The sequence below is a fragment of the Mastigoproctus giganteus genome, chromosome 2 (genome assembly GCF_048544385.1).
Source record: "Mastigoproctus giganteus isolate SK-2022 chromosome 2, ASM4854438v1, whole genome shotgun sequence".
NCBI lineage: Eukaryota > Metazoa > Arthropoda > Arachnida > Uropygi > Thelyphonidae > Mastigoproctus > Mastigoproctus giganteus.
The window spans coordinates 261,715,271-261,736,346 of record NC_143576.1 but is presented as its reverse complement, the minus strand read 5'-3'; the positions used below and the strand labels follow the sequence as shown (position 1 = coordinate 261,736,346).

Sequence of the window (21,076 nt, the reverse complement as noted above, 5' to 3'; positions counted from 1 at the left end):
AAGAATACCCCTTTGTTCCCCTCACCAATCTCGTTGCCTTTCTCTTTTCTCGTTCCAGGAGCTCTACATCCTTCCTAAAATGATGTCTCCAGACCTGTATGCAGTACCAAGGTGTTGCCTGACCTTGCCTTATACAAAGGAATAATCACCTCCTTATCCTTGCTAGCAAAGTTCCTGTATATCATTGACAAAAATGCCATGAGTTGCTCTGGCAGCCTGTTCGCACTGCTCTGAAAACTTCACACGACTGCACAATTACCCCCAGGTTTCTTTCATTCTCCACTACCGTGAGTGTAGTACCGCACAATTGGTACGAGTATGTTACTCTGGGGTTACTGCTGCCCATATGCAGTACTTTACATTTGTCAATGTTAAACTTCAATTTCCACTTCTCAGCCCATCTGCCCAACTTTTCTAGATCCTGTTGCAGTAGGGTACTGTCATTACTGTCATTAACAACGCTGCCAACCTTTGTATCATCTGCAAAATTCGACATTTAGCCTGATATACCTTCATCAATGTCATTGATAAATATAGAAAATAACAATGGTCCCAATACCGAACCCTGGGGGACTTCACTAATGACACTATTTACAATACCACTCATCCCTCCAGCTGGTAACAAGGCAGACTGGTGATGGCATTGTAATGGTTGGGGCGCGTTTTCGTGGTACGCACTGGGTTTCTTGATACCCGTAGAGAAACATTAGCACGCTACAGGTTATTCGCAAATTGTGTCCAACCACGTGCATCCCTTTGTGGCTGCAGTGTATGCATCTGCGAAAGGGTTCTACTAACAGGATAATTCGTCATGCCACAACGCTACCATTGTATAGAACTAGTTCCAGAAATATGTAAATGATTCAGCCTATTGTGGTGGCTTCCCCAGTCACCATATCTCAATCCAATTGATCATCTGTGGGATGAGGTGGATAGGGAAACCAACCATCTATTTGCAACAACTGTGGGGAGCAGTTGACCAACGTGAATCGGTGTCCCTGCTGTACTCTTTGAATACTTCGCTTAGTCTATGCTAGGACGAATCCAGATTATTCCGACGGCTAAGAGGGATTTACTCACTATTAGGTAGGTAGATGCATATAATAAAACTGTGGCCACTCAGTGTATTTTATATTTATCTAGACTATAATCTAAACCCAAAATTCATTTGCGTATCCGTTGTTTCATAATGGAAAGTGTGCATGGGTGCGTGTGCAATGTCTGCCTTATTCTGGCTGCATTTGTTACCCCTTGTAGGATGCTATGCTATTGTGCTTTAATTACAGCCTGGTTGCTGATACCGAAAGCGCCTCACAAGAATAACGTAGCAAATTTCTACGTGGTAGTAAAGCGATAATTTAATTTGATGATATTAAATTATTTTGCTTCACTTTTCCCAGTAAGCATTCTGCTTGTTGGGTTCGAGAATAGATCATCTTTTCTTCTTCTTCTTGATCATCCTCTACTTAACTTTTGCTCACAAGTAAAAAATTAAATCCTTCCCTTCGTATGATGTGTGGAGAAAATGGTCATAACGAAAGAAGAAATGAAGGATGAAAAGAAACAATGTCACCTTTGGAGGAAATGAAATGTTTAAAGAATTATTACGAGCCCCTGTACACTATATAATCTATGCATTCCACATTACATAATCTTTATGTCTTTTTATTTGTTTGTTTCATGGAAATAGCAATTTCCGCCAGCTAGGAAGTCATAAAGACTATAGTTTCCTGTCTTGTTACCCGTTTGACACCCACTGCTGGTGTTCCGAATGTTTTGATTGGTTATTAGCTGCCATTAATGCTATAGATTTCAATACGCCGACAGATTTCAGCCTACGTCTGGGTCCAGCAGCTAGAGAGAAAATAATAAGGGCCCGCTGTACGTTTTCTGATATTTGGTGCATCGGACGCTTGGTCCACGATGGCCGTGTGGTGCAAACTCTTCCTCGCGCTACTGCTGACTCTCCTCCTCTCACGATACGGACATCCCCAGAAAGCGAAAGGGGCCGCCTATAAAGGAGGGAGCTACTCGTGAGTATAAATATAATATTAGCGCGAATGGTTTTAATGCAATGTTTTTGGTGTTTTTATCGGGACTGATTAAATGGGCCACGGTGTTTCATGAAATTAATGCACTGCGGTCAGTTTAAGTTTGTGATTATAATCATATAAATTTCAATATTATTTTAAAACATTAGTTTAAAAACCTTAAATTTTCTGGCAGTTGGCGTAAAAATCGGATAAAACCACAAAAATGTTTAATACATGTTAAGTATAGTTTGTATTAATATTTATTGTAGATACTGCGTATATAATGTGTCTGTCCCTCTGTAAGAATAAAGATTGATTTAATTCATTGGTTTTTTTTTTTCCAAAATCTGCATTTCTTTCCGCAGAAACTTTTAAAAACTATTTCAGTTTTGTTTATTGATTTACATATCGTGAAGAGATATAAATTGATATTCAGATAGAAGTATCTTAAACAACACCAGAGGTTTTAGGATTATTATTAGGCTGTATTTTAGACGGTTTCCTAACGTCCTCGCTTTTAACTTTTTCCATTTTAACTTTATATCCTTTAACTTTTCTGCCGTTAGAAAGCACCATCTGCGTTAGTAGATTATAATATCGAATACTTAATCGATCAATTCACCCATTATTTTGCTGAAAAGAGTTGGATTTGGCGAGTCTCCTTGTATTATTCCTTCAGATATTTCTATTCCTTCTGTATTTCCCTGATCTGTTTTGATTATTCGCCTATTGTTTTTGTACATATCGTATCTTATTACTTCTGTTAATTATTGAAGAACTTTCTGTAGCTTTAAGATTTCCATTACACCTTTTATTTTTAATCTATCAAAAGCTTTTCTTAAATCTTAAATGTACAGGTGGAGATGGACGTTAGTCTGGGTGCCAACTTAAACAAGTACATATATAATATAATTAAATAATTAATATAATAATATAAAATATTCTTTCTAACAGTCTGCGCGGTTAGCACAGTGGTATCATCACCGTCCTCCTATCACCAAGTGGAAAAGGCCCGGGTTCGAATCCCGTCGATGACGCGAGGAACTTTAATGGACTTTTTTTACTCTGTGGCTGAGTTAGTCGGTCTCAGGCGTAGATAGCAAGGTTTTCCCCTCAGAAACTGGAGTTTTTCATCCAGCAAAACAGACAAATCGACGATAGAACACACGCAATTAACAGACATAAGACACACAGCACGGCAGATGAATTTAATTATTCGGGTGACCTAAATATAATAGTTTAATGCTCTTTCTAACACCCTTTCCTCAACATCAGGTGTTATGCTTCTGGTTCTACCTACTCGTACTCCATGTGCGAAGCGCCCATGTTCTCTAAGGCGTTGATGTACCCTGATGAATGTGTGCCTGTTGGGCTGCCTTCGGCGGGGAAATGCTTCTTAGTACAAATGTGCAGCCTCGAGTGCACTGCCGTTGGCTTTACCATACATGAAGTGCATGTCCGCATACTCTTCATTGCTGCAACCTCTTTCCACGTTGACTATCCTTTGACAAGTACTAGTATGCCTGCTACGTCTCAGAGCATTGGGAGAGGGGAAAAGGGAGAGAATGAGCATAACCATAACCTAACCTAAACAAACAAGCCAGTGATGGATCCCAACTCTGTACAGTTCACCATGTCTATGGTGGAAATATCTCGAAAACGATTCACTTAAGGACCCATGTTTACTAGGCTTTTTTGCATATTGAAGTCTGTAAGTTCACCTTTAAATTATTGACCATCACTTCTGAAACACCGTGTATACTCTAATGGCTTTTTGATTATCTTCTCTCTCACATATCGCATCTCTTCATGATCTATTTTTTCTTAATTCTTGCTGCTCATCTCTTCCAAAATTTTATTTAATTTTTACGATATCATCTTTGAATGCACTTTCAAGGACAGTTTTCATAAATCAATGCTCCCATAATTTTAAGTCTTAATCTCCCACAAAGATAACATAACATTCACTGATGTAATTTTTCTAAATTTTTTAAAAATTCATTCTGTAGTGAAATACTGTGTTCTTATTCTCTGACACGCTTTCCACCAAGTACTGAAAGCAAAATGAAAATTTCCTTCCATTGGAATAATTTCATGAGTATTTTTAACGACCAACTATATGCGTTCTTGGGCATTCACAAAATTTTTCGGTTCATAGGAGGCAATGAGCCCTATAAGCTGTAAAAGGGAGCCTCCACATGCAATTTAATCCATTAATCTCTTAAATGAAGTTGTTGTGAATGGGACTCGAACCCAGGTCTTTTCCACCTGGTGTGTGAAGGACAGCGATTCTACCCACTGTGCTACTCACGAGGGCTCAATTGAAGTATACACATATATAAATTGTGTAAATGGTAAGTTAAAAGTCGACAGTCGAAGTTATAATAAGCATTTGGTGAATTATTGCTTCGATTATCGACTGTAATAAAATCTTATAATGCACATTTGGTTCTTTATGGCTTTTTATTACATTTACACAGAAGAACGTTGTACTGGGAGAAATTAGTACAAACAGAAAGTCGTAGTGGAAGTAACAATTGTACTTGTGGTATTATAAATTCGGTTGAAAAACAGAAATACAGTATCTCGGATAATGGATAAATTATGTGCCCAGTTGGTCAGCACATATGATCTGCAAGATTGACAAATTAAAATTCAGCCGCATGGGCTCACATCTGATGAGTATGGACTTGGCACATCCAGGGTCCTGAGCTGGATATCACCATTCTTCTCTTTCTTGGTGATTCCTCTCTCTCTCTCTCTCTCTCTCTCTTCTTTTTTCGGCTGGTGCAGTATAAGCCTCAGGCTTCCCTGCAACATATGGCTAATAATAATAATAATAATAAAAGCAAATTATCTTTAAGCACCACGGTCCCTACTTCTCGTCAGTCGACTCTGTGGCAACTTTAGTTAATGTGTGGTCAAGAACTCCACACGTTTAAATATCATCAATAAATTCTTCTTTAGAATTCTCTAACAACTAGCAGGAAATGAAATTTGGAATGATGAAAAAAAGAGTTGTTTCTTTATCAGATATAAAATTATGTTGCTTCACCGAATGATGAAACTCAGCACAGCCATGAATTTTGTTTGTTTATTATTTTATTTTGTAAATGGTTAAACCATGATTAACACCATCATCATATTGAACAGCAGCCTTCAACGTGCCACCAGGGCAATAAGCCCATAAGCACTTGCACAGCTATGAATAACAAATTTAGCATTAATAATTGTTGAATCACAGAAGGAAACCTCCATATGACTTCCGAACACCTAAATTACCCCGTCTTGAGCAGCTAAAATTTCTGAATAAATATGGCGAAAGAAACTCATCTAAAATAATATTATATTGACTTATTCCTCATTTCCAGTAGAACGTCCCTTAATTATGATAATGGGCTGTCCTTCCCCGACCCATTATTCTGTTGTTAGTGGGGAAGGGCAATTTTAACTCAATAATTTAACCCTTTATGTACCAAATGATAACTTGTTGATAAGTGGTTTATCTGCTTAATAATTTCTGTAATTCTGCAAACTTTTTCATTGAAAATAAAGACTGTATTATTATTATTAGTAGTAGTAGTAATAGTAGTATTTCACCTGACAAGGAGGTATATGCTCTAACGCAGAGGTAAATATAGTTTTGTTTTAACGTATGTTGAAGCGCGTGTTCGTAGTGTCGATTTGCATGTTTGCTGAATGCGAGTAAACTCGCAGAGAAAATTCTACTCTCTCACACAAAACTCACTAACCTTTAAGAAATTATTCTGTGATGGAATTGCAAAGCGAACCTTTTCAGATAAGTCATGGAGGGAAAAACAAAAATGTTTTGCAATTTGGAGTCTAACAACTTGTAATGAGAGCAGTAAGGTGGGCTCGGCCTATCCTACAAGATTCACTTCTTTCTGCTTGAACTGAGATATTGAGCTTCGAATTTCAGTTTGATTTGGAGGTAATCTGTAAAAGAAATGGGTTGATCGGTTTTGCATCTCTTTCAGCAGAACGTTAGCCACGTATCCAGCAGCAAAATATCATTTGCTTGTTCTCCGTTACACTTATTGACTATAATCAGATTTGTTCAAGTAGACGGTTGGAACATGCCCTTGCTTTCTACAGAGCAAGAAATGCACCAAAAGAACATTTTATTGAAATGGGATTTATTAACACTGCTTTTCAACCCTGAACGGCCCACAAACCAGAAAGGGTTGAAATTTCATACGGAAGGGGAAAATAAAATAAAAAAAGAATTTTTACTAATAATGCGCTATACCAGTGGATTGCCAGCAATTCCCGTATTCAGGGTGCCCAATCATGAGTACCAACAAAAAATAGTAATAAATAAATAAATAAAATAAAACCAAAAAACCCAAACTATGGGTGAGAAGAAAAAAAATTAAGAGTGAGACATTACTGAATAGCTCGCAGCAATCGTCTTCTTTTCCTAAAGACATTAAGGCAAAAATGTTGAAAATCACTATGATTTTTCTCTATCTGAGACAAAAAAGGTGTAATTCACTAACATTACTTATTAAAACTGTTTGAAACAACAGAGACCTTTCTTCAGTATACAGGTTACAATCTAATAATACGTTTCCAATCTTCTTCAATCCCACAAATACAAAAACTATCTGTCGCTATACCCAACTGAAACAGTTTTGCATTTAATGATCCATGACCTGTTAGTATGAAAGAAGCCGTTATAGCTGGGAAAAACCAAACTAATTTTTTGTTTAATGACAAATAGCGACTGTCTGTTAAAAATATTTTGTGACTAAACCAGGCGCGCACTATCGTTGCTATGCATTGCCTTACATTAAACAAATCGCTTAAAATTCTTTTTATCTTAATTTTCACATTAAGAGACGTATTAGAATTTATTCCCATAAATCTAACTTCCCTACCCTTCTTAAATTATACACGATCCCTCTATATATCACATACCAATCCTCAACTATCACCTGAAGGGCATTTGTCGAAACCGTCCTATATACTTACTAATTGCTAATAACATCGCCCTCTGTATGGAATTTAATTTATTTTTTATTCTAATAATATTTGCTCTCCTGTACCAAATACCAGCAACATATGAAACAATTGGCAGGAAAACAGCTTCATCATACAATCTAAGAGTGCTTTTTTAAAATTTATTTAACCCTCTTTCGGTTGTTGTTATCCTAATTATAACACCGCTAAAAGTTCTTAGTTTATTAGCTAAATTCTCTACATGTTCCACAAAACTTATCATAGAAGAAGAAGAACTCTTTATTGTATACAAAAGGCACACGCCGTGCACAATACCCTTCACGGCTACAAGACACAGGGGTTTACAGTAAAGGCTAATACAGTGAATAAACAAGGATGAGAGAGGAGAAGAAAAAAAAAACAATATTATTACTAATTATACAAGTGTAGGGTTAAACATCCAATGCGAACTTGTAGAGGTCGCCGTCCAAGGAGTGTATGTACTGCAGCATTTGCACTGGTAAGAACCGATCGGATAACTTTAACCGGTTTGTGGTGGAATGAAGGACTGGATTGACTCGAAATCTTGGCACCGGGATCCTCCAACCGCAGTTAGCCCAGAAGTCTGGATCCGAAATGATGCCAACCATCACTTTCACATCAAAGACGAGTCTTCTCTCATGGATAATGGCAGGAAGTCGTCTAATGTTCAGAACTTCCGCCATCTGGGTAGTCCTTGGTGCAGGGGAAAGCCGAAATTTCCCTTCAGTAGCCAAAATTCGCCCGCGAAAATCCGTCTCAGATGCGCTGTGGCAGTTGAGGTCCAGACTTCTGCACCATAAAGTATGACCGGATAGACACATGTCTTAATGTATCTGCACCCAACAGCCTGGACATGGACATGCATAAGTTATTGTTTAAGCATCCACCGGAGTCGACAGAACTTTATTTGCAGGTGGTCTATGTGTGGTAGAAAGGAGAGTTTCTGGTCAAAAATAACGCCCAGATGGGTGTGTTGCTGAACAATCTCGGATCCTCTTAGATTGTGTTGCACAATTGTTAGGTTCCGTTTGAGCGAGAAAGTCAACTGTTTCGACGTCTCCGGATTGATTTGAACACCGAAAACGGAGAGAAAGGCCTCGAGGTTCTGTATTTTCTGTGGGATAAAAGCATTTGTGTAGTCAGCAGTGTCTCCAGGATTGAGAGTTAATAGCAGTGAACAGCTTTATATCATCAGCGAAGGTGATGATATCAGTTCGGCTCGTCACGAAAGGCAGAAGAACAGCTGAGAACAAGATACCAGAGAGAACCCCGCCTTGTGGGACTCCAGCTGTAATAGTTCTGGTAGAGCGCCGGTTGGCATTGCCAACAATAATAGTCCTGTTCTCAAGCATTGTCTGAATAAACCAAAGCACGTCATCTATAGTTATTCTTAAATATTTATTAGTTTTAACATACGCTATTTGTTTATTATAAATATATAACAGTAGGTGGACGATCATAATTTAAAGACCCTTTAAAAACCACTAGCTTAGTTTTTGATACAGAGATTAACTTATATAATGTAACCCATTGAGTCAGATTCTCCAATATTTTCCTTGTCTCCAAGACCTATCTTGAAGGCCCAGGAACACAAATTACCAAATCATCGGCGTATCTATAGAATGACAATGTTCAAGACTACTCCGAGAGAGCCACTGGTGTAACAAAGTATTCCAACACATAGGCCCCAGGACGGAGCCATAGGGACATGGCTCCGTCCCTAATCAGATCACCGTCACCATAGGGACGGTGATCTGATTGAGGTCTATAAGGCCTTGAATGGGTTGAGCACGCTGAATTCTGAAGGGATCCTTCCACTTGTTCAGATTACCAACCTACGGGGACATAAGTTCAAATTAAGAAAGGACAGATGTAGAATAGATGTGCGGAAATTTGCCTTTAGCCAGCGGGTGGTTAATTGCTGGAACAAACTTCCATCTGTCGTTGTGGAAGTTGATAGGTTGAATAAATTTAAGGAGGAACTGGACAGGCATTTGGAGGGAATGGTGTGATTTTTTTTTTTTTTTTTTGGCTGATGCTGCATAAGCTCCTACACTTGCTTTCTTGCATCATGTGCCACTACTACTACTACTACTACTACATCTGCGGTATACCAAAATGTGTCTGAACTAAATGACTTGCCCTTACTGATATTTTCCTATTAGTAAAATAATTTCTTATTACTTTATATGATTGGTATGAACAATTCACATTTACTAACGCATTTAATACACTCTCCCACCACAGTGAGTCAAACGTCCCCTCAAGGTCTATGAACACTGCCATAACATATTTATAAGTAGTGGTATCACAATAATGAACTAAGTCATAAATAGCGTCCTCAGCAGATTTTCCTTGTTTAAATCCGTTTTTATTAGTTTCAACTGTACAATTAACGTTTAATAACTCATTTAATCTAATGGCTAAAAGTCTCATATATCTTCCTTAGGTTGGCCAATAAAGACACTAGCCAGTATGCCCTTGACTCCGAAGGATTCGTGCCCGGTTTAAGGTCATCTTTAAAATTGAGAACTTCCATATTTCTGGAAAAACTGATTCTAAAAGGCATTTGTTAAACTTATTTAACAATATTTCAGTATACATTTTAAACATCTTAACTTTATTTAACTTAACTTAAGTTTATTACTGCATTTTATGCTAAATCCCAACCAGGACATTTATTTAACCTGACCTCTTTCATATTTGATTGTAACTCAGTCATATTAACTAGCTCGATTTCAATACATGAACTGTTTCCCATTCTTATTCTAAACTGATCAGCAATGTCCTGTCCGATATCACCACACTTATAAAGGCTGTTCACTCTTCCAGAGAATGAAGAAACCAATGTAATATAGGTTCATGTGACATATCTTGTACACTGTAAAACATATCTCCCAAGGGAACTTTATTACGAGACATTTTGTACAACAGACCCCCACGGCTCTGTATTTTACAAACGTCTTCGATCATTGGGAGCTTACAGAAAGTAAGAGATTCATAATTTAGAAGAGTGCGCGTTAGATCTGTTCCAGAATTTTGCAGTGTTTCGTGTCTTTTAGTATCAATTCTAGCCAAGGTGAGAGGAAGCTTACTTTGCACCAGCCAATAAAATAATAATAATTTCTCCAAGATATCAGCCTCAACCCCTCACGAAGGTAACTTATTCCAGTAATTTTCAACTGGCTGGCAAAAAGTAAAATTTCCCATAATCCAATTTATTGTGAGATTCATAATCTCATTCACAACCTCATAACGGGGTAAAAGTTTGGAAGGTCATACCTTCCTAACTTTTACCCCATAATTAGAATTTATTGTCCATTGTTTTTGGAAAAGATCATTTCTAACAGTGAAAATTTCGCCTTCATTCGTTTTACTGTCCCCTCTCGTAGCTGTTGCTGAAGTAAGGTTTTAGGAGCATCAGCGACTAAGGCCATTTTTCTCCGTGTATTGTCTGTAAATTGCATGTGTTCTGTGGTTGGTTTCCTGTTTGCTGACGAAAAACCCGAGTTTCCGGGAGAAAAATAATTCTACCCTCTCCTGAGACCGACGAACTCAGCCAGTTGTGAAAATGGCTCATAAAAATTCCGTCATCGACGGGACCCGAACTCAGGCCTTTTCCACCCGTGTGGAGAGGGCGGCGATTCTACCAAATGTGCTACCTACGAGGGCTCCTCTCACAACCTGATATACCTCAATCATGTCGCCCTCTAAAGTACCTCATTTCGAAGTTCTATAGCCCACATATTCGAAGCCTTTCCTCACACGAGCAAGATTTTGGAGACCTCAATAAGGGGATTTTCCTCTTTATATCTCTTTAAGAAGCTTGATGTCTTTTTTTTTTAGGCGTGGTATCGTCCATACTCGTATACTCTGTTCCAATTGCAGTCTTATAATTGCCTTATACAGCGAGATTGACTTCCTATCTCTGCAAGCAAATGTTCGTTATCTCATTAGTGGGACAACACGAGCCTTCCTTGCTTCCAGTCTGCACTTCTCTGAGAACTTTATCCTCGCCCGAATAGTGACTCCCAAATCCCTTTCTTCCTTTACTGCTCTTATTGTGACCTCACCAAGTGCATAATTTATTTTGGTTTTGTCGGCTAGTTCAGAATACAGAAAGCGTCAAATATTAAGATCAATTAAAGAAATATCTTCTCAACCACAAGAGTTGAGAAGATATTTTGTATGTCGCGGCTTTACCGCAATCTTAATGTGATAATTTATGGCATAAAAACCATTTTTGAACTGCGGCGATTCTACCCCAGAACGTCCTTCCTCTGTGAATTCGCCCAATTCCAACAAGAACGTCTGCATTTCAAAGATCCGGTAATTAAGAAACTGAGAAGACGTTAAGCAATCATCAAAAACTTTGATAATTATTCACAAAGGTCGGAAGTTTAGCATCCCCTTCATTTCCACAACTGGGTCCGCGTAACCACTTCGGGGGCTTCAATTAATTAACTAATTAATTTGTACCCGATTTATTACGGCAGAAAATTAATTTAATTGAAAGATTACCAAACAGGAAATGGGTTTACATTGTTTACACAGGACGTTAATGAACCAGTTCAACTGAATTAAGTAATTAAGACCTTGCATGCGACTTCGTCTAATAGTTTCGCGTGTGGCAGTTCTAACCAGAATTAGCGAACCTCTACACTACAAATCAGTTTAAAAACTTATGACAATGGTGCGAGATTTCAAAATAATGCTTTTTCTATTTGAAGATTTCGTCGTTCTAACGTTCGTCTTCTTTCTTGAAATTGGCTCGGTTCTGAAATTACTCGTCGAACATTGTACGTCCTGGAGTGATTTTTTTTTTTTTTTTTTTTTTTTATAGGAGCATTAGCAACTAAGGCCATATTGCTCCTGGAAATGCGGTGGCCATTCCCTGACCTTTCCGCATCTTCCGTATTTGGTGGTGACGGGCTCGAACACCGGTCTAATCAAGAAGCGTGTGCTACGCACTGCTGCTCCTTCCCACCTGGCTACGGAGGCGCCCGTCCTGGAGTAACGTATCCAGGATCGCATCCCCATGAATAAAGCGATACACATAAAAGAGTTGCCTTTCAGAAGACTCAAAGGCAGGAACGGCTAATATATAAGATTGTAGTTCTCACACGTGGCGATCAGTTTTTGGGTATCGCGAAGAAGAATGGGTTGGCGTCAAGATCATTCCAACTTCGAACGCGGAATGATTGTGGGGGCAGTATTCGACAATAGTTAACAGGGTTAAGTGCTCCCATTCTGCGGTGTCACGCGTCTAACGTGACTGGATCAACAGCGAACCAACAACCAACGATTGGTCACAAGTGAGACAGCTACATGAGTTCGACACTTGTGGTGGGCGTTGCGTGTCTTGTCTTTTAACATTGCAGCGACACAGTACAGTGACCCAGCTAACCATCCAGTACAACATAGGAACAACAAGACCAATATCCACATTGACTATGAGCTGTCACCCATGCTCACTGCAATCAGCACCAACACTGGACCACCGACATGTGGAAATATTGGGATATGGTGTATCCAGTTTCCAATTCTATCATGATAATGAGCGTATCCGCATTTATAGAAATCAACATGAGGCCATGGCACTTAGATGCAGTCTTTATGTTCCTCAGGCTTGATGTGGTGGTGATGTTTTGGTTTGGAAACGGTTTTCATGGCATGCCGTTGGTCCTCTGATCACTGCTAATCAGCGACTCGATAGGAATTTTTCTTTCTTTGCCGATCAAGTACATTCCTTCATGATCACAGTGCATCCAGAAAACTCCGGCATCCATCAACAAGACAACGCACCATACCACGAGGCCCGGCAGGTTGCTATCTGGTAGGTTGCTATCGGCAGGTTGCTGACAGAACATGACAATCAATTTTCTGTCGTCCCATGGCTTCCCAGCTCATCTGATCTCGACCCAACTGAGCATGTTTGGGATGTACTGGTAAAGGACATCCGATGCTACGACCATCCACCTGACAACGTGCAGGAATTACTGGACACAGTGTGCAACGCACGGGTAGCATTATCACAGGACACCCTACAGTACCTTATGAAGCCCATACCAAGATGCGTAGGTGTTGCCAGTGCAAAATCAGCTTATGACATTTACCCCGTTTAATGCCATATCACCTAACACGATCACTTGCAGTTGTATTATTCTTCACAAGAAGAGAGCATCTACTAAAAAATCCAGGAAATCTCCTTACACTCGCTTACACATGAAACCAGCCAATTCAGTCCGAATAAATTCTAATTTGCATTATGGATGGAACCTTTTTTTTTCCAGCTGAAATCCATTCATCGTTCATTAAAAGAATACACAAGGAATCCTCATGTGTCTCGTCAATTAAGTTATATGGTGATAGAGACATGCTGTGTCAGGTTATTTCTACGATAGCTTTAGACGCAGAAGGTATAAGGACCCATAGCACTTTATTACCGTGTTTTTTTTTTGTTGCTGTTGGTGATGGATTTTGAGCACATAAGCGACTTTAACCGTAGCAGATGTGATCAAAAAGAAAAACCAATAATTCAATCTCTCGTGTTCGTGATCTGAACAGGAGTGATCAATGTTCAACTATCCGCGAAGTTTCTAATGAAATTAGTATTTCTGAAGGGATATATCAATCAATCTTGACACAGCATTTGGAAATACCACGAATTTCAGCGAATTTTATGCTTCGCATCCTTACTGATCATAGAGAGGGGCGAGTTATGACATGTCAGGATCTTTTCAACATTCTGCAACTGTTAACTCACATTTTATTCCTTCCATCATTACAGGTATCGGAATAAAGTGCAGTCCTCTGATGGAAGGCTCTGTTTCTTCCGATTAAGTTGTAAAGAAGTAAATACAATCTCGATCAAATATCATGCTTATCATCATACAGCATGGTGAAACCGGGTTATCAGGAATACCACAAAACAATGATACAGCGATTTCGCTGCATCATGACAACGCCCCTGCACACTCGAATTCCATTCAAGAATTTCTTTCGAAGCACTATATCAGTATGGTCCTCCATCTGCCTTACTCACCGCATTTATCCCCCTATGTTTTTTTGTTTCTCTAACTTAAGGTTCCCTTGAAAGGTTACCCACTTGGAACAATTGAGAAAATTTTCAGGACGCAACACAGGCGCTATTAGCAACTGCAAAGGAAGCCTATCGGGCATGTTCCCGGAAGTTGTAAAAGCTCCTGAATCGGCCTTTATGGTGTCAAAGAGGCTACTTCGAAGCAGGCCCATCCGAATAGCCAATACCGTCATCATTTTCCAATTCCCAATTATTAGCTTAATCCCTGAACGTTTTTATCAGACCTCCTACTGCAACATTATGTGTTTACGGGATGAAAAACTTAAAATAACTAATGAGGAAAAACTCCTTAACCCTGATATCAGCTAACAACAACCCGATTGAAGAGGCCTTTAGAAATCCCTCCAGTCTTTGAAGAGATTCGCACCCAGACGAGTTACAAGTGGCCGTGCATGGGTTGAAGGTTAAGAAGCTTAATTAGCATTAGCATTAGTAGAGGCATTTGATGCAAGAAAGCAAGCTTATGCAGCATCAGCCAAAAAAAAAAAAAAAAAACCCACTTCCACTTCACCCCTCTGTTCGTTCAAAATACCTGTCCAGCTGAGCCTTAAACTTATTTAGGCTATCAACCTCCACCACAATGATCTCTTATATTAAAGAATATGAGGAGATGGATTTTTATGATATTGTTATTTTAACAGTGTAACGTCTAGTTAAGTTTTATTTCAAATTTTGGAATTTGGGAATTGTAGACCAACCGAACCAAATTCAATCATATACAACCAAAAAAAAAGTTTGTTGTATATGATTGAATATTTATACATATTACATAGAAAATCACAATATATAAACGCTAAAAAAACTTTAAAAAATACAAAATTATTTAAATCCATATAATACTATCTGAAAAAGTTTAATTTTGATGATTGCCCCTTTCATATAACCACTCAATTGTTCACATAAAACTTTATGACAACATCAAACAACTTTAATTATTTTAATTATTCTTTGTGATCTACTTCGGCACTTTATAAATGTCAGTTTGGAAATTTTTAAGAACTTCCAGAAAGTGAAATGAAGATCGATGCATTTTGTAGAAGTTGGTATTAAATTTTGAAGTGAATGTAAAGTTTCACACGCATCTGTTTCTCCATCGAAGCATTTGCTTCTGGCGTATACTATGAAGAAAAGTTGGCATTTTCGCTATATAACTTTCAACTAAATAATCGAACAGTTGCGTTATGGATGAATTCCTCAGAAATCAAAGACGGAACAGTTCCCAACTTCACGTAGATAAAAAAAAAAAAAACATAAACTAAACAAGCGATGCATCCATTTTTCTATCTCGGCTGTTTTTTTTTTTTTTTTTTTTATTTCTATGCTGAGCTGCCAGTCGTAGTTTTTGTATTTTCGTAACCCATGCTGGTCCCAGATATATTGGTATGGGTGTTTAAGGTCACAAGGGCAGCTGAGGCCAAGCCAGTGGGTCCAGATGAAATCTGCACCTAATCATTGAAGAATTTGGCTATTTGGTTAATTAATAAAATGCATGCCGATTGTTCTTACTGGCTAAATGGTATCCCATTGACTTTCTGGAAGAAAACCTTCTCAATAATTCAGTTAATGGCCTTTGCACTTAATTAAGCTTATCTTTAAATCAGGATAGTTTCCCTTTATGACAGCAAGTTGGCCTATGAACAAACCGAATATACTTGTGACGTTAAGCCTTAAAAACTAGGATTAACGTTACGAATCAAGATTTTTCTCCAGTTCGCTCAACTGTCACCAACCTGTGAAATGGAGTTAAATTGAACACTCTAATAACAGTAGCCAACAAAAAGTATTTTTTTCATACCTCCGCAATGAAAATATGTGATTCTGGAGGAAATAAACGCGCTGATTCCGAAAATCATCATAAAAAGTCAATCACGACTACATCAAAAGATGTACCAACGTTTAATATTAAAATAAAGAGATATATACGTATAACTCAAGTTTGTAATACAAGTGTAAAAAATATTATACGTTCTGTATAAGTCATTTAAGTTCGGAACAAATATCATAAATCATTGCGAAATAGTTATATTTAAATAATATATAACCAGCATACCTGTAATTGTCCTTAAAAATGTTTGCTAGTAAGGGATTTTCTCTTGTATTCCTGCTTTCTCTCCCTCACAAGGAACCAGAAGCAATCTCCCAATCATTATAGGATCCCAGCGACCTTGGTACCGCTTTACCATCGTGGAAATATCTTGATGAAACAGCTCCCCTTGTTCATCACTCACATCTCTCAGATTTTATGGGCAAATTACTAGTTGGGAATGAAGAAAATGAATTTTAAACGACATTCTACAGCCCCTGTTTTTGTAGCACTCGAGTAAATTAGACACCAACGTTTCATAGTTTTCTTCTTTCCTATTACCCAAGAAAAAAAAAACCTGAATGAAACACAGGAAGTGGAAATTCGTTGCCATTAAGAAGCAAAACTGCTTTTAAACTTAATTTTGAGGCATCTATGAATAAACGCCATTCATCTGACTTATGCACGACACCTAGTTCTTTCAGAAGTCCAATGATGTCTTTGAAAAAACACATATTGTCTTCCGTAGCAAAATATTTCGAAACTCTGAAATCTTTGTTCCTGCTGCGATTATATTCTACAGATATAACCTAGAACCTACTCGGAAAAACCTTGGCACAGCCTCCAAAAAAAGCTGTTCTCTCTTCAAAATGTAAATTGTTGAATCGGAATTTGAACCTAAGAACCACAGGTAGAAGTCTGATTATGATTATCACAAGAAAACCGAGGCCAGAATAGATTGCTAAAATTAAGAGAATTAGCTTATATCTGTTAAAAGAAACCAACGTCATACATTACTGGTTAGATTATGCAAATATATTGGTAAAACGTAGCTCCCTCTATATTTAATAACGGTGACATGATATGAAACTATGATGGTGATTTTAGACATCTACGCATAAAAATCGGTTAAAAACAGCATTTAAGTTCTTTGAGGTAAAAATCGTGCGGGCTAGTGTAATAAGGCAGAAAAGAATCGAAATATTTATTTATTTATTATTGCCTTTTCCACTAAAAACAAATTTTTATCGTGATTCTTAAAAGCCGCATTTGGACAAAATAAATCAAGGTCAAGTTCATTGAAGTGACGTCACGTCTGTTTATGTGCTGGTGCTGTTTTGGTACTATCACAATTCTAATGGCACTAGTCAGTATAATTACCAGATTCATAATTTAATCCTTTTCTGTAAAACAGGTATTTAATAAAGCTTTTTTTTTCTTTTCTTCTTTATAAAGAAAACATTGAGGAAAATATCATCTAAATACGCATCCTTTTGGCTAGAAAACTTTTTATTGAGATAAGTGCAGCTCCAAAGATTCCACATAGTTCTAGTAATATCAAGGAATAACGCAGCTGATATTAAATCAAAAGCCTTTTGTCTGCAGTACCTTTAGATGGAATCAATTTGCTAACTTTTATCAATCGCTCTCCTTAATTATCTACAAATAGATTTTACAATACTAACCTACCTAAACCAAATTTTAATCCTAAACTGCTACCATTAATTATAAGCCTTATTTCTTTATTTTGGTTTAAGATAGCAAACTACCCGCTGCCACAGCCCCATAGTTACTTGTCTCGTGATAACCTTTCGCTTGAAAATCAACGGACACCTGCTGAATGGTGGGAAGAGTTTAGAGAGTGGGATAATTACAGATGCCAATTCAGATGCCCACGGAAGTAATACATGTATATATATATTTCTAAAGAAACATTCATAGAAAACGCAGCTGACATTCAACCTCTATTAGACAGATTAGGGTCACCCGGTAAGTTATTACATATACCCATGTGTATTATGTCTGTAAATTGCGTGTGTTCTCTGGTCGATTTGCCTGTTTTGCTGGACGAAAAAACCCCAGTTTCTGGGGGGGAAAACCTTGCTATCTAACTCAGCCACGGAGTGAAAAAAGCCCATAAAAGTTTCTCACTTCATTGACGGGATTCGAACCCGGGTCTTTTCCACCCGGTGTGGCGAGGATTAGTGCCCGCGCTAGCGTTTGTGGCGCCTGAGGAAAAACCTTGTAACGGCGCCTAATACAGGAAAAGCGTCTGCACTCTGCACAACCGTTAAAAGAAAGCACTTAACAAAATAGTTTATTAATAATTCCTAAATTTAGACTTATTTTCAAAATTTTGAGTTGTAAAACGTTGACAAGATGGGTGAGTAAAAACACACTATTTATAGGAGAAGATAATTATGATATATGGAAGACGTTATAATACATAGATATATAAATTTATTAAATTAATAAAGACAGTATTATTAATTATTACAAAAGATGTAAATTTAAAAGTAATAAACGATAAACACAAAGATAATTAACAAATATATTTTCAAAACAGAAAAATATAATGGGTTACAAATAAACAAATTTTAAATAAACTCAATCTTTCTGGCTTTTACATCCGCAAATTCATTTAAAAGTTCAGAATTAGCACATTACCATTAGCATTAGTAGGCATATGATGGAAGAAACCAAGCTTATAGAGCATTAGCAAAAAAAAAAAAAAAAAAACCCTTCCCATTTCACCCATCCATTCGCTTCAAAATTTTGTCTAGTTCACTAGATGAGAGTTTGTTCCAGCAATCAACCACTCGCTGGCTAAAGGCAAATTTCGGCATATCTATTCTACAATTGTCTTTCCTCAATTTGAATTTATGTCCCCTCAGGCGATTAATCTGGGCAAGATGAAGAATCCCATCAGCATTGAGCTTGCTCAATACTGATGGGATTTGACCTTGCTCAAACCATTCAAGGCTTTATACATCTCAATCAAATCACCGCGTAGGTGCCTAGTCTCCAGACTGCAATTTGCAGAACTTAAGCCTTTCTTGATAACAGCAACCCTTTGTTCCCCTTCCCTGTACTCGATCGACTGAATGATGAATGCTTTCCAATATCTCTTTTTTTATAGAAATTACTGCTAGCGCTACTAAACGATCTTCTGTCATTGTCGTTCTCATGTAGTTTTTAATTATCTTTAATTTTGAGAAACTGCATTCTCCCGAAGCCACAGATACAGGTGAAGTTAATAAAATTTTTAATGCAATTATTACATTTGGAAACAAAGACAGCAATTTATTATTATGCAAATATTTCAGAACGTCTAAAGGGTAATGAATATCAGTGGGAAGAGATAGATCTAGTAATTCTTCGAAAAACTCTGTCCCGTTAATATCTTCATGCTCACCATCTGTAAGAGTTAGTTGTAAATCTTTGCAGCGTTTGCTTAAATCATCTTTTGACATTTCTCCCAACGCTTTAAAATTATACAAAAAGTGAAACTTGCTACAATGATTTTCCAATAGCTCGAATCGTTCTTCGATAGAAGCTATTGCTTTATCTAGAACAGTGAAGTAAAATTCAATCTTAAATTTGAGTGTAGGTTCCTGATTACATTCATCGCGTGATTCATAATCGATATATTTTTTTTTTTTTTTTTTTTTTTGATCTCTTAGAGGTACAGTATCTTTAAAAGTAACTTCTACCTCCAAAGCATTTGCAAGTTTGGTTGAAATTTGTATCAGTTCTTCAAACCCTGCTAAAAAAACCTTTAGCATCTTTAAGGAATCTTAAACATTCTATAAGATTTAAAAATGAGTTCTGAACATGTATCACTGTGCTACCCACGCAGACAGAGTGGAGATTCATACGAGACGAGTTATTAATTAACCTGAATTCCCTGTTTTGAAGAGAGCCAAGGAGCTTGATAGAAGTTTAGGGGGTACCGCCCCAGATGTAGGAACAATATTGCATGGTAGGGCAGATTGCAGTGTCACTAGTTGTTTAGAAGAAAAGTAACGCCGAGAGCAGAAAATGAAAATACAGGGTCTATTATTTGTTTAAATAATAATTTAAATTATTACTTATTTTCTCCATAATTACTAGGGAATAATTATCCACATTGTTCCATGGCACTGAACAGAATAGACCCAAAACTGACATCAGAGTTCGTAGCCATAGGATCAGTCTCTAGTCTGGATTATTATAGAACAAAACTCTAATGGATGTAATGGACAGTCCATTACGTAAAAACCTCTCAACGCTGCACCCTAATTTTCTTATTCTTTCTATCATTTCAGGAAAACCAAGACCAGGACAAGTCAGCGACATGGATCCTCCTCATCATCATCAACCTCGTGGTCTCATGGAGATGGTAAGTGTCAGCGAATCAGTGAGTTTTTAATCAAAATATCGAACAAAACTGTCGTGCTTTGTTGGGTATTTGTTAATCCACCCTACCGCGAGAATAAGCAATCCCCCACAACTTGCCTTGGAACAGCCAGAAAGCAACTGATAGATTTCGGAGGGTTTTATTAAAACGAAAAGTCCATTATATGAAGTAAACGGATTCACTTTTACCAAAAACAACTGGGCCAAGTGAACAGCAGATTCATTATTTCATTGACACTTTTTTAACGTTAAGAGTAACTTTGAATTTATTTAAATTCTTTTCAATTTATTAATAATCAAAGGTTACAAACTATTAGAAATGAATGAGTGAGGAAAATTGTTTTTTTTAAATAAATAGGAATTCAAAAAAGTACCAGTAACTCAAAAGCATCACGTTAATGTTAATATACTATTGTAGATTCTCAGTCTTCGAGAGGGATGTACCCCGAACAGAACCCACAACAGTACGCCCACGGCAGGGAGGAAGTGGACGAACGCGTGCAGTCTCAAACCGGCTTCGAAAGCTATCAAAGCAGATTTGACAAGATAGGTAAGTTACGCGTATTAGTCTCTCGCTGCTAGACTCTGTTGATACACTTTTATTACTCTTTATTCTGGAATATAAATCAACCTTTTTAAGCGACAAAAATCGCCGAAAAGGGTAAGGTCGACTTATTCGTCTAGTATAAACTCCTAAAATGTAGACTAAAGACCTGTGCTTGGAGTACAAAAATT

The 21,076-nt window shown here is 37.6% G+C and overlaps 1 protein-coding gene across 1 annotated transcript in view; it reads left to right on the top strand.

Annotated features, from left to right (window-relative positions):
• Nucleotides 1–1,826: 1,826 nt before the first annotated feature.
• LOC150090433 (uncharacterized) overlaps nucleotides 1,827–21,076 on the top strand; it is a 562,729-nt gene continuing 543,479 nt past the window's right edge. The window contains exons 1-3 of the mRNA XM_090389881.1: nucleotides 1,827–2,033; nucleotides 20,251–20,324; nucleotides 20,760–20,891. Coding sequence (XP_090246007.1) covers nucleotides 1,924–2,033; nucleotides 20,251–20,324; nucleotides 20,760–20,891 — 316 coding nt within the window. The 5' untranslated portion in view covers nucleotides 1,827–1,923. The remainder of the gene's footprint in view (nucleotides 2,034–20,250; nucleotides 20,325–20,759; nucleotides 20,892–21,076) is intronic.